Here is a 16,261-nt window from a genome sequence, read left to right on the forward strand (position 1 = left end):
TTCATTTGCTTCACTTGGTTTTTTACAGCGGCTGTGAGATGGGTCCGCATGGAGTCACAGATTAACAGCGAGGGTGACGTGCGGAAAAAAACATCCAACCGTCTCTTTGGCTAGATTCACACGCAGGCCTTAATGGTCAATTCAGATTTTTTTTTTAAATCTGATTTTTGTGTAAGCGTTCATATTACATTTTGGAGGGGCCTGAAGACCATCTCAGGCCACAGACAACCCAAGACCCGGACTGGGGGGGACCTGCAGTGGGCAAATGAGCTGAACCTCTTTTTCAATAGGTTCGATCAGATGCCTGCCCCCACTCAGTCTCGCCTGCTGCAGCCTCCACCTATTCCTCCTGCTGGGCGTGTCACCCCCTCACCACTTTTCTCCACAGTCTCCAGCTCCCAGCTACACCAGATAGCCACCACTCCCTCCTGCCCAGCCTTGGCCTTCACAACATCTCAGGTGAGGAACCAGCTGAAGAAGATGAAGGCGAGGAAGGCAGATGGCATCAGCCCCAAGCTCCTCAAATCCTGCACAGACCAGCTGTGTGGAATTGTCCAGCACATGTTCAACCTGAGCCTGAAGCTGGGCAGGGTCCCCCAGCTATGGAAAACATCCTGCCTGGTCCCGGTGCCAAAGCCCCCCCACCCGAAGGAGCTCAACAGCTTCAGACCAGTGGCGCTGACGTCTCACCTGATGAAGACCCTGGAAAGACTGGTCCTTGTCCACCTGAGCCCCCTGGTGAGCTCCTCAATGGACCCACTCCAGTTCGCATATGAGCCTGGCATCAGTGTGGATGATACCATCATCTACCTCCTCCACACTTCACTCTCCCACCTGGAGAAGGCGGGGAGCACTGTGAGGATCATGTTCTTTGATTTCTCCAGTGCTTTCAACACCATCCAGCCCACCCTACTGGGAGACAAGCTGGAGCGGGCGGGGGTCACCACCTCACCACATGGATCCAGGACTACCTCACAAACCGGCCACTGTATGTGAGGACACAGGACTGTGTGTCTGACGTGCTCCTCTGTAGCACGGGGGCCCCACAGGGAACTGTCTTGGCTCCCTTCCTGTTCACCCTCTACACCTCGGACTTCAACTACAACACCCCTACCTGTCACCTGCAGAAGTTCTCTGACGACTCTGCGATTGTCGGCCTCATCACAGGCGGAGATGATCGGGAGTACAGAGAACTTACTCAGGGTTTTGTGGACTAGTGCCAGCAGAACCGCCTCCTGATCAATGCGGGGAAATCCAAAGAAATGGTGGTGGGTTTCGGTAGGCGCCAGCACTCTTCACCTGCACCAGTGAATATCCGGGGAACAGATATTGAGAGAGTCTCAACTTACAAGTACCTGGGTGTTCATCTGAACAATAAACTGGACTGGTGCGACAACACAGACGCCCTCTATAGGAAGAGTCAGAGCAGACTCTTCCTACTCAGGAGACTGAGGTCTTTTGGGGTTCAGGGGACACTCCTCAGGAACTTTTATGACTCGGTGGTTGCATCGGTCATCTTCCAGGGAGTGGTCACCTGGGCAGGCGGCGTCTCGGCCCGGGACAAGAAGCGGCTGGACAAACTGGTCAGGAGGGCCGGCTCTGTCCTGGGCTGCTCCCTGGACTCTGTGGACTCGGTGGGGGACAGGAGGATGTTGGCCAAGCTGTCCCGGACCACCCCCTCCAGGGCACCCTAACAGCACTCCACAGCTCCTTCAGTGACAGACTGTTACACCCTCGCTGTGCAAAGGAGAGATTCCGCCGTTCCTTCTTGCCTGCTGCTGTCAGACCCTTTAATAAGAACATTGTGTAGTCTCTACAAACTGGCGGACATTAGTGCAATTGTGCAGTCCTGCACCTGAGCTCATATCGTGCAGTACCCAACATTCCCCACTACTGTAATACCGTGCAATACTCAACATTCCCCACTACTGTTAGTCTAGTTTTATTTTTATCCAATGCTGTTCCTTACATTTCACTACAGCACTGCAGCACTGTCACTTACTTAAGAGTATTGTTCCTCTGTACTATGTACAGGCCAAAATGAGTGTTCCTCATACTTTTTATGTAGATGTATATTGGTGTGTATATACATGTGTATATACACATGTTACTGCGTATATTTACATAGGTTTGATCCTGAATGTTTGCCGTCAATGTTATACATTAATGGCTACCTTATGCCACCGTCCCTGTGTGACCTATATCTTTGCTGCTGTAACAATGAAAATTTCCCCACTGTGGGATCAATAAAGGCATTCTTTTCTTATCTTATTTTAAATGCGACCTCAGTCTTGCCTGCTGTATGAACACATGCGTCACGAAAGTTGAGCTGCATGCGAGACGACGTCACTCCCGTGTTTGCGGAAGTAAATGTGGTCCAGCGTGTCGGGGCATTTATACAGTGAAGCGATTAGGTATGAGGTAGAAATAAATACAGTATTTGGGGAAAATCACCCGCAGTCAGCCACTCTCTCCTTTTTCTCCTCGTCCAGCCCTTTTGATTGGCCTTGATGATGACTCCGTCCGGAAACTTTTCTTTAGGCAGCGTCTTCCGCTTAAAAATCACCATAGATGGCAGTTTCTGTCCATTACCATGGCAACCAAGCACAACAGTAAAAGCCGACTTCTCGTGCCCCGTTGTGGTATCGCTACCGTGCTAGTCCCCTTCTTCTCCAGTGTGGTTCACCGGGATGTCGTAAGTGAGCGGCACGTCGTCCAAGTTGCTCATGTGTTTGGCCCGGATGCGTTTATCGACAATCTTTTTACAACAGTAGGAGCGGAAGATGGCCAGCTTCCCTTGTAATCCACTGGAAGGTGGTTCTTGCCGGGATGTGTAACAATGTAATATGTTGTTGTTGTTGTTATCAGTTACGCCAATAGGGGGAAATCATGCACTGTTGAGAGAGTGGAAGCCGAATGTGTAACAGGTTGTTGACGCTGATAAACTGCATGTTCGAATAAATGCCGACCGAGTTGGGCCAAAGCAAAGAAGCTGAAACGTGTTTTTTATTAAAAAGACCCACACTTTAACAGGATGTATAGATGGTGTGTCTCTTCATGGGTACCATTTACAATGTTGTTATGCACAATGAATGCATACACTTGCATATCTACCTACTAGGGCGTGCCTTTAGCGCCTCTGTCACCCACCCTTCTTTCTTCCTTTAACGTCCGCATGCTGTCCTCACTCACGTCCACCTTTGCTCTATATAACCAGTGTGTTGGCAGCAAATGCTCCCAGTCAGTCAAAAGCAGAGCTCAACAAAGTCAGATAACATTCACAGATATTGGAACTCGGTCCATTGTCCATTTTGGAGAAAATTTTAGACTTTTAAGTGCGCCTTATAGTCGTGAAAATACAGTATTTATCCTAATTTCACTGCCCGCTCCGTTTGTCAGTTAATGCCCACCCTTTATTGTTCTACTACATACTACATACCACCTAACACAATAACATAGTGTGCAGCGCCCTCGCCTGTTGAATTCTTCCACCTGCAGTCACATCCTGTTTATAGCAATTGTATTGTATTGTATTGTAATTCCGGTTAGAGCGCCTATAGCTCTGGATTTCCGCATGGTTCAAAACCTAGGAAAAAAGTAGCATCCTATAGTGCGGAAAATACGGTAGTTCATTTATTCAGTACCTGTAAAGAGGTGAGGGAATTTGATGGGAAGAATGACAGCCTCTTTTAGAGCTTCCTTGGCTCCCTCAAGCCCAGCCACATCATTCCACCTCACATTTGGCTTCTCCATAACTATCGCACCTGGACACAGACATCAGAGTACATACTTGACTAACATGTAGGCTTGTACAAAAAAATTAAAAAATATTGATGATTTCACCAGGCCTGATGTATGTCCAAAGTTTCGTGAGATTTCAAGCATGTTCAGACCCTCATAATGAGTGTTGTTTTTTTGGCGAACAGCGTGTTGCCATGGCAACAGGTTTTCACAAAAAATCACAAATATCGTATTTTAACATCAGGAAGGTCTACAGAGTCTTTCAAGCAATTTTGAGGCCAACCTGGTTAACCTGTGAGGAGAAAAAGATCAAAGAATGAAACATGCATTTCCTTCAGCCACTAGGTGGCGCTACCACTACAATGAAAAATAAGTTCGTAGATGTCTTCAGCCCTTGGCTATCATCAAATATGAAAAATTTGGGGAAATTTGGATGATCTGAGTCAAGTTAAAAGTTTATTTATTGTCACGTTGAGACAGAGTTTGCGACACCATCAAAGCCACGGCCTTCGCCGAAAAGTCACAATATTCGGCGTAGCGAAAGATCAACGTGTTGAGGCTTTTCTGACAAATTTTCTATCAGATTCGTTCAACGGGCTCCATGCAGTAAATAGAAATGTAAAAAATGACAATTTTTGTTGGCACTAGGTAGCGCTATATGTATAATGGAATATTATCATATTGATGTCTTCAGTTCGCGACTCTTTACGTACAGGTGAAGTTTGGGATTTTTTGGAGCATGTGCAGGGGAGTTATTAAGGTTTATCTGCTGTATGGTGAAGGAAAAAAATTACGCCAAATTTGATGCCCGATCGAAAACTCACAAATATTTTCCCAGTTGTTGCCCCAGTTCCTAAGATGATATATCTGAAGTTTGAAGTCAATTGGGTGGGATATGGGTGAAAAAGTATGCCCCCTGTAAACGTGCAAAAATGGTCCAAAATTGGACATTCAAAACTTCATAGCTCACTTCCTGTACTCTTTAGACTATGGCTGCAATGGACTTTTTTGTACGTCTCAAGGTGCTACACGTGCCTGCCAATATCCGTAGCCCTAGGTCAAACAGGCTGGAATTCTATTTTGTTTTCCTACTCTAGGTGGCGCTACAGAGCCATTCTGTTTGTGTCGTTTACGGCGACTTAAAAATATCAATTTTTTCGCCACGCCCGATGAGACTGCAAGTTTGGTGAGTTTTCGTGCATGTTTAGGGGGTCAAAAATGCGATCGAACATGCAGAAAAATAATAATATCTAGGGCTGCAAGCAGCTATAAAGGGCCCTCGCAGCCCTTGGGGTTCCAACGTTGGGGTTCCGGCACGTTGGGATGCTCGCACATCAGAATTGAATAATCGAAATTATCACATGGATCAAGTTACAGCAGCTTTTGTAGTCAAGGTGAGTCCAAACTTTCAACTAAATTCAAAATGGCGGACTTCCTCTCAGGTTTAGCATATGGCTCTAAGAGGGCCACTTTTTTAAAATATTCTAGGGGGCGGTAGCGAGTCATCTTTTAATGATTGCACAGTTGAATAATTAATTATTGATTAATTTACCAGGCCTTCTATGTGTGCAAAGTTTCATGAGTTTGCGTGCATGTTTACATTGTCAAAATCAGCATTGTTTTATTGGCAAACCGGGCATTACCATGGCAACAGCTTTTTGCGATAAATCTCAAACTTGGTGTTTTAACATCATGAAGGCGTAAACACTCTTCTGAGCAAATGTGAAGGAGATCTGGCTAACATGCCAGGAGAGAAACATGAAAGAATAAAACATGTAATTCATTTAGCCAGTAGGTGGCGCTCCCACCACGAAGAAAAGTTAGTTCATAGATGTCTTCAGGTGTAGACTCTCATCGAATGTGTGAAATTTTGACAAGATATTATCATGCGGATCACATTACAGCTGCTTTTAAAGCCAATGTGATGCTGAATTGTAACGTAAATTCAAAATGGCGGACTTCCTGTTCGGTTTAGCACATGGCTCCAAGAGACTTTTTTGTAGGTCTTGGCCTGTTACATATACCACGAAATTTTCATAGATATAGTTAAAACGTACAACTGGGGCTGATTGTTTAAAAAATTCTTGGAGGCGCTGGCGAGACATTTCTTAAACAATTGCGACGTACAACAACAACAAAAAGAGGATGTGATCAGGCCTGATGTGTGTGCAAAGTTTCGTGAGATTTCATGCGTGTTTAGACCGTCAAAATCAGCGTAGTTTTATTTGCGAACAGCCCGTTGCCATGACGGCAGCTTTTAACGAAAAATCACAAATATTGTATTTTAACATCAGGAAGGTCTACAGAGTCTTCCGAGTAATTCTGAGGTTGACCTGGTTAACTTGCGAGGAGAAAAAGATCAAAGAATAAAACATGTACTTCCTTTAGCCGGTAGGGAGCGCTACCACTACGATGAAAAATAAGTTTGGAGATGTCTTCAAGATTCGACCTTCATTAAATGTCAGTCGTTTTTTAGAAGAAATTATAATGTGGGTCAAGTTCCAGCAGCTATTGTAATCAGAGCAAATTCATACTTTAAACTTGATTCAAAATGGCCGACTTCCCGTTTGGTTTAGCACATGGCTCCAAGAGACTTTTTTATAGGCCTTGAACTGTTACATATACCACCAAATTATCGTCGATCTAGGCGAAAAGTACAACCAGGGCTAAATTCTTTAAAATTTCTATGGAGCGCTAGTGAGCCATTTTTTACAAATTGCGCAAAAATATATATATATATATATTGATGATTTTGCCAGGCCTGACGTATGTGCAAAGTTTTGTGAGATTTTGAGCATGTTCAGACCCTCAAAATGAGCGTTGTTTTTTGGGCGAACTGGGTGTCTCCATGGCAACAGCTTTTCACGAAAAATCATAAATTTCTTATTTTAATATTAGGAAGTCCTAAACACCTCTCAAAGATGAGGTGGACCCGGTTAACCTGCTAGGATAAAAATGTCAAAGAAAAAACGGCAAGTAGATGTATTGATAGTCAAATTGCCTTTTTATCATACTATTTTAATTACTTATTTAACAAAATATTAGGATTTAACTGTTTATATTATCCATGCATTTTAATAGCGTTAATAGCGTCTTTATGTTCCTTTATGTGAAATGCTATACAGGTCTGCCCAGCTCTGCACTACAGGTTATTCTGCCCATTGTAAAGTCATTATGTGATGCAGGTTTATATGCAGCTTTAGAACGCCCTCCTGTGGTTGTTTGGTTTATTGTTTGCTGATCTTGAAAAGGAAAGGGATACGATATAATGTGTTAATAATTTCACACAAAAGTTGATCCGGAGTATAAGTCGCATACCCGGCCAAACTATGAAAAAAAATGTGAAGCAAGAAAACACCGAGTCAGATTTGGCGTCGTGCGCAACGTTGAAACAATGTACGCAGCAACCCCCACCCATCAACATTGGAGAGACACAAAGAGATAACAGAATCTAATGCCCGGACAAGGCTTCCAAATTTTGAGGGCACAGACTCCACTTTGCAATCAGCACGAGGGATTTATTTTAAATACCATATTTTATGCAAATATACACTACTACTACTAGCACAAAAATAGAAACCATGCTAAACAGTATTATTGTGACTTTTGTGTTTATTTTTGTTTCGAATTGCTTCAAATGCAAAATGCAAACATATTATTGGTCATTATATTGTAATACAGTTTATATATGGCCTACTGTAACTTAGAAGTATTGTATAGATTACTAGTATGCAACAGTCAACATTTAAATTAGTTTGACCCAATCAGCATATTCAATTTATAATTTATCAGAAGCAAATTACTTAAATATTACTTTAAAAACAAAAAAAATTTTTAGATGTTTGAACCTGTTCTTGTTTTGTAGCAAATCGTTTGAATAATCGTGATTTCAATTACAGTGATCCCTCATTCATCGCGGTTAATGGGGGGACAGACTTACCTTAACTCGAATGCCATAGTGTAATTTATCCAATCCTGCACTTTAAAACGCTTGTTGCCGTCGTGAAAAGTGAAAGTAAAAGCGGCCGCTTCCTCTTCCCTCCTTCTTTGCCTGCTTTTTCTTCTTCCTCTCCTCCTCCTACTTCATTTCAAAAACGAAGAAGAAGCATGGCCGCCAGGGGGATCATGCATTAACTTTATCTTTGCACAACAACATCAATAAAGTCCTTTGGATAAAATGCAACGCGGGATTGTAGTTACAGTAAGCTGTTTTAAGGCAACCTAAGACAAAAGTAACAAACACTTTCACACTTTATTTGGCAATGTCTTAAGTGGTCCGTGCCGCTGGCCGGTCGGGACCTGCACTCACGAATTACAAACACAGCTCATGTACTGTACTATCCGATTTTTACAAAACTTTATTAGAGCAAACACATCATTACAAATATGGAGGAGAAAGTATCCAGCTTGACTCTGACTAAATCGACGGCACATTTGAATAGTGGACGAGACTAAGCGAGAGGCTGCGATGACACGCACCGAGTGAGCTCACGTACAGTACCGTATGTGGAAAAAGTAAATCCACTTGTGCTCTCGTTGGTCGATCTCGCGCTGGGAACCAGTCACCGCCTTTTATGAGTGCGGGTATGTATATGTATGTACAAAGCCTCCGAGTCAACTCATATCTTTGAAACAATGCGTCTTTCTGCAATATAGCTCCCGATATGGCTGTGTTGTTTTATTTTCAATTTATGAATGCTTCTGAAAAATCCGCAGTGCACTGAGCGCGAAAGTTTAAGCGCGAAGTTGCGAGGGATCACTGTATTACCAAAATAATCGCGATTAATATTTTTTTCACAATCGAGCAGCCCTATTACAACAGATACTTCACAAGTGATGATTTAAATATGAATAATTTTACATTCAAGTAAGTATGCAATTCTTTAGAATTACAAGAAAAATAGTGCTTATATTTAGATTTTTCAAATGGCAATGCATCAGTGCAGTATCGGCATCGGCCAGTATCGGCATCGGCCAGTATCGGCATCGGCCGAACTGCACAGCCAGATTGCGGAATCGGTATCGGGGCCCAAAAAGTGGTATCGGAACAACACTAGTTTAAATAAATAAATAAATGGGAAGTAGTTTTCTTAAAGTTTAATTTACATGTACAGTGGTACCTCCACTTACGAACGTCTCTTCATACGAAATTTTCGAGTTGCGAAACGCCTCAACAGGAAAATATTGCCTCTAGTTACGAAAGAAATTTCAGGATACAAAAGGTAAAAATACAGTACGGGCTGCTACTCGCAGCTCCAGAGTTTCCTGAATGCAACATACTCATAGCTGCTTTGCCATTGGCTATTACCTAGCATCTTTATGGCATCCCATTGGCTAATAGGGACCTCTAGAGTATGTGTCTATGTGTGTAGATAGACAGGCAGATAGATACGTCTATGCAGCATCCTCGTCATTCGCCACTCGGGCCATGAGGTGTTCAGATAGTTTTACGTGAGTTAGAAACGAGTAAAAGAAAAAAAGGAGAAAATCGTTTTTTTTGTCCATACAAACAAAGCAAGAGATAATAGAAAAGTATGAAAAAGGGATGCTTTTGGTTGATCTCGCCAAAGAATATGACCGTAATGTATCCACAGTCACCACGTTATTAAATCAATTTACAAAACACCAGGCAAAAACCACTTCTGAGAAAGAACATGAACCAAAGAGGGCAAAAAGCGATGAGGACAGCAATTAAAAGGTAAACGACCATCATTTTTATTCTTTACTCTATTCTTTGCTTTTTACATTATGCACAACTCTCATTTATTGTGCAATAATCTCATTGTAACATGTATTTGTTACATGTTCTTGATGCATTTTTATTCTTTATAAAACTTTTATGTCTGAATATTGGGGGGCTTGGAACGGATTAGGGGATTTACATGGAAAACGTGTCTCTACTAGGCTTGTCACGATACTAGAATTTCAACTTCGATGCCGATACCCAGTTCAGTATCGATACCATTTCGATACCACACAGAACAAATGAAAGCACAGGCTTTTTTTGTTTTTACTGTAAAACTTTTTGCATTGCCAAAAACTTAAATTATCATTAATACAATAGTTTTTTTTAAGGGGTAGTGCAAAAAAAATAGTAAAAAAAAACTTCAGTATTTAACTTCGACAACCCTCTGTACAGCCAATGCCTGGAACCAATGACACATTTCAAGTTGTCTGAGCCTGGAGTAGTGCAAAACAAAGGAAGAAGTAGTGCAAAGAACAAAACACACAAAAAAAACAATTATCAATCTGTAAATTGTCTGAACTAGTGCAAAGAAATAACCATACTGTGCAACACCAATGGCACATCATTTTCAAGTTGTTTGAGGTAATGAAAAAGAATAACACCCACCACTTACAGTAACATAAATTGACAACAAAATCTGTAAATTGTCTGAGTATCTAGACCAGGAGTCTTCAATCCTGTTCCTTGAGGGCCGGTGTCCTGCCTGTTTTCATCTCTCCCTGCAACAGATATTCACCAAAGGTCTGCAGAAGCTGCAAAACGATTCTGATCATTTGAATCAGGTGTGTGTTGCAGCATGGACAGATAGAAAACAGGTAGGACACCGGCGATCTGGGAACAGGATTATAGACCCCTGATCTAGACCCACATGTTTATCTATTAAGGCAAACCAACAAGTCACAGATAATAATAATAGTAATGATAAAAAAATAAAATAAATTAAAATACTTTCAGTTATTGGCTATCCAGAACAGTAGCAGGTAGGGTTGGGCATCGTTTGAATTTGGACGATTACGGTTGATGTTTTGATTCAATTCTGGTTCCTAACGATTCGCAATTCCGATTCTTAACAAAAAAAAAAAAGAAGGATTTATTTTTGGACAAATCACATAAACTTCTCTGTTCTTCAATTTCATTAACTTTTTACTATTTGTGAACTTTACCATGGATTACTCAAAGGGCTGTTTTAAACATTTTTTTTGCATTATTATCTAGAATTATTTTTCACAAGAGCTTTATTTTTGAGAAGTTCAAGACAATACAATAATGCAGCTGTTACTGAAAATATGCTACTGAACACTTGGCTAACCTTGTCTTGCTTTGGAAAGAAAATATATATGACAAACACAACGCTGCATTTTATGGGCAAGCAAGGAAGTCTATCTAAGCAGTCTATGTAAACATATGATGCATATGTATATACAGTGTTTCTGTATATGCTACAGCTGCGTATGCTATAAAAGAAATATTAGCTGGATATGTGCGTGTTGAACTTGTTGGTTCAATGTTGCCATTAGACGTACTTAGCCGATTATGACTTTGGGTTATGAGCCGCAACGCGTCATTCTATGGCTCGGCGTCGGCCGAATGATCCAGCCGGGCCGGCCAGACCCGAGCAGGATCAGCGACCCCGCGAAGGGCGACCGCTGCCACCGCGGCGGCTGCTGGGGAGATCCGTGGGAAGGGCCGGGCGCACGCTCAGTCGCTGACCGAAAGGACCACGGCAGCTCGTGTCGGGGCGAGCTGTGTGCTATTACGACACAGCTTCGGCTGCAGGAACCCGGGGCGCACACTTTTTTTTTTTTTTTTTCCTAATCGGTAGCACTTCGTTTGTAGCTCATGCGCGCGGCTAATTAGGGAGTCGACGAGCAGCCTGCAGTCGGCAGAGCAGGGAGGCAGGGAGGGGCGCACGGGGCCAGATTTAGCAGTGTGTGAGGGAGCAGCAGACCATTAGGAGCAGACGTTGGCAAAGCGCTGTTGGTATCGAAGTCAGTGGTTTGGTATCCGGTAATATCGATGCCACAGCAAGCTAGTATTGTATCCGTTCAAAATGTTTAGTATTGACTAAGTACCGAAGTATCGATATTTTTGACAAGCCTAGTCTCTACTTAGAAAATGTTCTACTTAAGAAATTTCTTCCGGAACCAATTAATTTCGTAAGTAGCGGTACCACTGTAGTCTATAAATTATAATCAAGTATAGAAAGAAATGTTAACAGTTAAATGTTTAACAATGTTTAAAAAAATGTTATTTTCTTATTAAGCACAACCTAATACTTTGCAATAATATTTTTTTTTTAATTTGAAGTTCTTTTGTCAGTTATAATTTTGCTGCTTTTGCTGATTTTAGATTTTTGTTGAGGTACCGTTTCGGTATCGAGGTATTTTATGCAGGTATAGTATTGAAGTCCAAATGTTGGTATCGTGACAACACTACCTAGTACAGGAAGTCAACTTTAGTTTCAACTTTACGATGCATCTCCTCCTCCATTTTGTCCCCAGCACCAAAGTGACTATGTTTACATGCAGTCAATATTCGGGTTAAGGTCAAAATTCCAATTTCTGAAACATTCGGAATAACCCGTTTACATGATTGAGCGGACAGAGTTGCTCCGGCATTTGAATAAACCACTGTGTACGGCGACACGCGGCATCATGACTCCATGGACGTAATTTCCGCTTGTTACTTTCAACTGTCAATAAAACACATGATATTAATGTCACTTGCCACATGAATGAAGCAGCCGGTTTCCTCCTCGCTCCAAAAGTGTGCTTTTGTGCTGCGTCTCTGAGCTTGTTTACCTTTGCTTGTGTATTTGCGATGGGTTTCGCGCCAAGCAACGCACTTCCGCATACACGCACATCCTGTACTACAAAGACCAGCATTCCTTGCAGTTGGCCATGCGCAGAGTGTCTCGATCATGTCCGTGCACGCTGGCAGTATCTTTGCCTTTATCGTCCTCCTCTCGTCCTTCTCCAACCACTTCTCAGCAGTAATGCTAAGTTCAGCATCTTATGCTTTTTATTTTAATGTATTTTAGTTTTGTTTATACAAAGCATTTTGACGTAAATTTCGACTTTAACGGTGAAATCTCACATGCGCGGAAATTCGTGTTACATCGCCAGTGTAGGAACGGAAATTGTTCGTAAAATGAGGACTTCCTGTAGTCATAATTGTAACTTGAGTTGTGACTGGTTCACGCACCCATAAGTTGCTCTTGAAGCTTCTTCCTCTCTGGGTTTTCCCCTTCACTGTCACTGTCACTCCTGCACAGAACACACAAAAACACATAAAAAGTCAAATTCAGAGTTTGAATTTTCAACTTAATTAGACCCAACGAGTGACTGCTTACTTGTCGTTATTCTGTGACTCTTTCACAGGCTTCTTGCCTTGTTTGTCTTTATTCTTCAGGTAATCCTTAAGTTTCTCTGCTCTGTCCAAATACTGCATACACTTGGCTCGAATGCTTTCTTTCGCCTTGTCACTGTGGGCCTCATCTGCAACACGTTTCAGGCAAAAGTATGAAAATAACTGCAAGCTTGCTCCAGTGGAATGAAAACTTTGCTGGTCGACAACTACTGCTCACATTTAATGGCATGAAGAAAATACTCCACAGCATGTTGGTAAAGACGCAATGCCTCCTCATAATTCTTAGCCTTGTCTTCTTCTGTGGCTTTGGTCACAAGATCAATCGCTTTCTGACAGTGACGCAGAGACAAATAAGAGATATAAGATAAAGAAGAGACACATCCGATCCCATCTTGAATTCACAAAACCATCAACACATTCAACCAAGAGCACCCAGTGACACTGTAGCAAAAACTGTACTATACACAAATTTTTGATGCGCGCAAACGGTCCAAAAAGTGGGTGCTCTGCAGCGGTATTGCAACCTATTATCATAACAGAACTTGCATTCAATGAGGGCCTAAATAATTACCAAAGACAGTTTGGGTGTATACTGTTTTCATATCTAGGTGATGGTTGAAGGGGACAGTTCGCTGTGGCACCAGCTGTTAGCTCCACTTGAGCTGTAACTAATTTAGCTAACGCCGAACTAACGACATGCTACCTTGAAAACCCAATATACCTGCAATGTTGACGTTGTCATTTCATCTCACACTTCTGCTCTCCGTCCAGATTTATTTCTTCAATAGTTTCGAATGTATATGTGTGACGAAATGCACACTTAGTTTAACTGTGCGGTATTTTCGCCAGATGCATTGATATTAGCATGTCAACATCGGGTTTTCCAGCGCAGTTAGCTTGCACATAAGACAGCTCCGCCCTCAACCCAAAGACAAAATAGGGTACTACATCCGGTTTAAACCCAACTAAAAATAAAATCACGAAGACATTTCAAAATAATTTTCCAGAAAATTGTTTGTTTCGAGTCATTCCACGAAAATTGTGTTTTTCTTATCCCAGCATTATTCACCAGGAAAAAAAACACAAGTGTATGTATGTATGTTAAGTATGTTATTGTTATTTCACCATGAATAACACCGTTTTTAATGTACTTAATATACAGGCAGGTCCATAAATATTTGGACATTGACACATTTTTCAGCATGTCGGCTCTTTATCACACCACATTGGATTTGAAATGAAACAATCAAGATGTGCTTTAAGTGAAGACTGAGGTTTAATTTGAGCGTATTTACATCCAAATCACGTGAACGGTGTCGGAATTACAACAATTTTTTATGTGCCTCCACCGTTTAAAGAGTCCAAAGGTATGTCTGTAAATTTTGTGCAAAAGTGACTTGTACTTGCATCAAATAGATGTATGAATTTTGTATTTGTAGCAAAAAAAATTTGTAGGTGGATGAAATAATTTTGTATATGTAGGCCCCCCCCAAAAAATATTGTAAAAACTAACTGACTAACTGAATGAATGAATGAATGAATGAATGAATGAATGGAAAAAACAACCACAGCTGGGCAGTCCGTCCTGCGGCAGAACAGTCCATCCCAGACGGATGCCCATTTTTGGGACGGACGATCGGGGGTGACAAGTTTTAAAAAAGGTTTGGACTAAGCAAGGGCTTAGTCTGGCCCACTAATCATCCATCATGCGTGTGACGTTGTTGCGAGGCGGCCAAAGTTCATTTCAACCTACTCGGCGAAAGGCTTCTTTAGACTTCTTTATACTCCCGGCTACAACTGGCGCATTGCGTCACGTGACCGACGCGTTGTTCTGTGCGACATGTTGGAGACAGGTCTGCAACACATGCCGCGCACACCTCAGAAATTGTTGCTGCGTATACGACGCCGCGCATTCTCTCTCGTGATCGGTCCGTTATGTCACATGTTGCGATGACGTACAGTTTCCCCCGGAAACCCGGCAATTTATTTGTTGCCATGGAGGAGAGGATCCACCTCGCAGCTCATTGCTGCTGCAAAGCAAGCTCGTTTGGCAGCGGCATGGGTGTTACGTCACATGTGTGTGTAAAGATGCTACACACGCATGGCCCACCGTCGCCGCCACCTTCCTGTTTTCGCAATACAATTAAATGCATCGTCTAGTCATCTAGGTCCCTTTGTTGTAGCAGGCACAATATCCATTGTTGTCGCTGTCTTTTTGATCACTGCTCAACAGTAAAAACGCAGACCGGAATTGGCCATAAAAGGCAGAGGAAATTCCGCCCTGCGGTGTCCTCATCAGTAGCTGTAGCGACACCCCCCGTCTTGGAATGAAACTAACACATTTTCAAAACAACGCGTGTGGGTTGTGCGCGAGTATAAAGGCAAACTGCGCGCAGCACTGCCGCAGTGACATGCTTCTTCATCTCATTCTTCTTCTCCTTCCTTTTCTTCTCCCCTCCATGCAGACCAAACGTGTGCAGTGCATGGCATTCATTCCCGCCGGGGCTGCCAATGGAAGTAAGTACGAGCAGTTGGGTAATTACTAGTGGCGCGGTTTTTAAAAAATGTGTTTGAAGTGTGTCCACAGCGGGTTTGAATAGTAAATTAGCCAGCTAATGAGCTTTAGATAAACCTCTAACGTTAGCATCTCTCCCACGGCACATCATGCACGGACGCTTGTTTTGGGGTTTTTTTGGTGGGTGGGGGCTACGGTAGTAACTGTAATGTATTTCTTCTCCAGTGGGCGTAACTTGCAGCTGAAGAAAACAAGGGTTTTGGTGATGCCATTGAGCGTCTGTTCTACGACACCTCTGAAAGCAACGGCTGGCGTCTGTCTGAAAGCGTGAGAGGGGCGCCGGGTCGCAGAACGACAATGTGGTGGCGTTAGCCAATGCCAGTTTGGAGGCGTCGAAAGCACATTGCTGAGCACCGCCCCACAGCAGTTTCTTCGGCTTGCCAGTAAGGACCTTGTATAACGGCGCCATTACAGCAATGCGGGGCAGGAAGTGGTGGTAGTAGTTTACCATGCCGATAAATCCCTGTAAGCCCTTGACGGTGGTTGGTGTCGGGAACTCACTGACAGCGGCGACTTTGCTAGGAAGAGGGTGTACGCCGGACGCCAAGGACGTTATGGCCTAGGAACACCACCCTAAGCATGCCAAAGTTGCACTTGTCTGGGTGCACGACCAGGCCGTTGTCCCTCAAAAGCTGCAGAACGGTGCGGACGTGGCTTGGTGTTCCTCTTCACTTTTGGAGTAGCTCAAGATGGAAGGTGGCGCCATTCTTGGTGGCGCCAAAGGTGGAGTAGTTAAACACGAACGTGCCGAATGGGGTGACAATAGCGGTCTTGGCGATGTCATCTGGATGCACAGGTACCTGGAAGTACTCCTTCAGCTAGACCGCCTT

The 16,261-nt window shown here is 43.0% G+C and overlaps 1 protein-coding gene across 1 annotated transcript in view; it reads right to left on the reverse strand.

The window, feature by feature from the left end:
- The window catches only part of vps4a (vacuolar protein sorting 4 homolog A), an 86,991-nt gene extending 73,199 nt beyond the window's left edge, over window positions 1–13,792 (reverse strand). The window contains exons 1-5 of the mRNA XM_086027433.1: window positions 13,578–13,792; window positions 13,074–13,185; window positions 12,840–12,984; window positions 12,692–12,753; window positions 3,645–3,764 (exon numbers count right to left, since the gene is read on the reverse strand). Coding sequence (XP_085883559.1) covers window positions 3,645–3,764; window positions 12,692–12,753; window positions 12,840–12,984; window positions 13,074–13,185; window positions 13,578–13,598 — 460 coding nt within the window. The 5' untranslated portion in view covers window positions 13,599–13,792. The remainder of the gene's footprint in view (window positions 1–3,644; window positions 3,765–12,691; window positions 12,754–12,839; window positions 12,985–13,073; window positions 13,186–13,577) is intronic.
- Between the last annotated feature and the right edge of the window lie 2,469 nt (window positions 13,793–16,261).

Source organism: Filicampus tigris, chromosome 4 (assembly GCF_054856515.1).
Source record: "Filicampus tigris isolate MCC_2025a chromosome 4, RoL_Ftig_1.0, whole genome shotgun sequence".
Taxonomy (NCBI): domain Eukaryota; kingdom Metazoa; phylum Chordata; class Actinopteri; order Syngnathiformes; family Syngnathidae; genus Filicampus; species Filicampus tigris.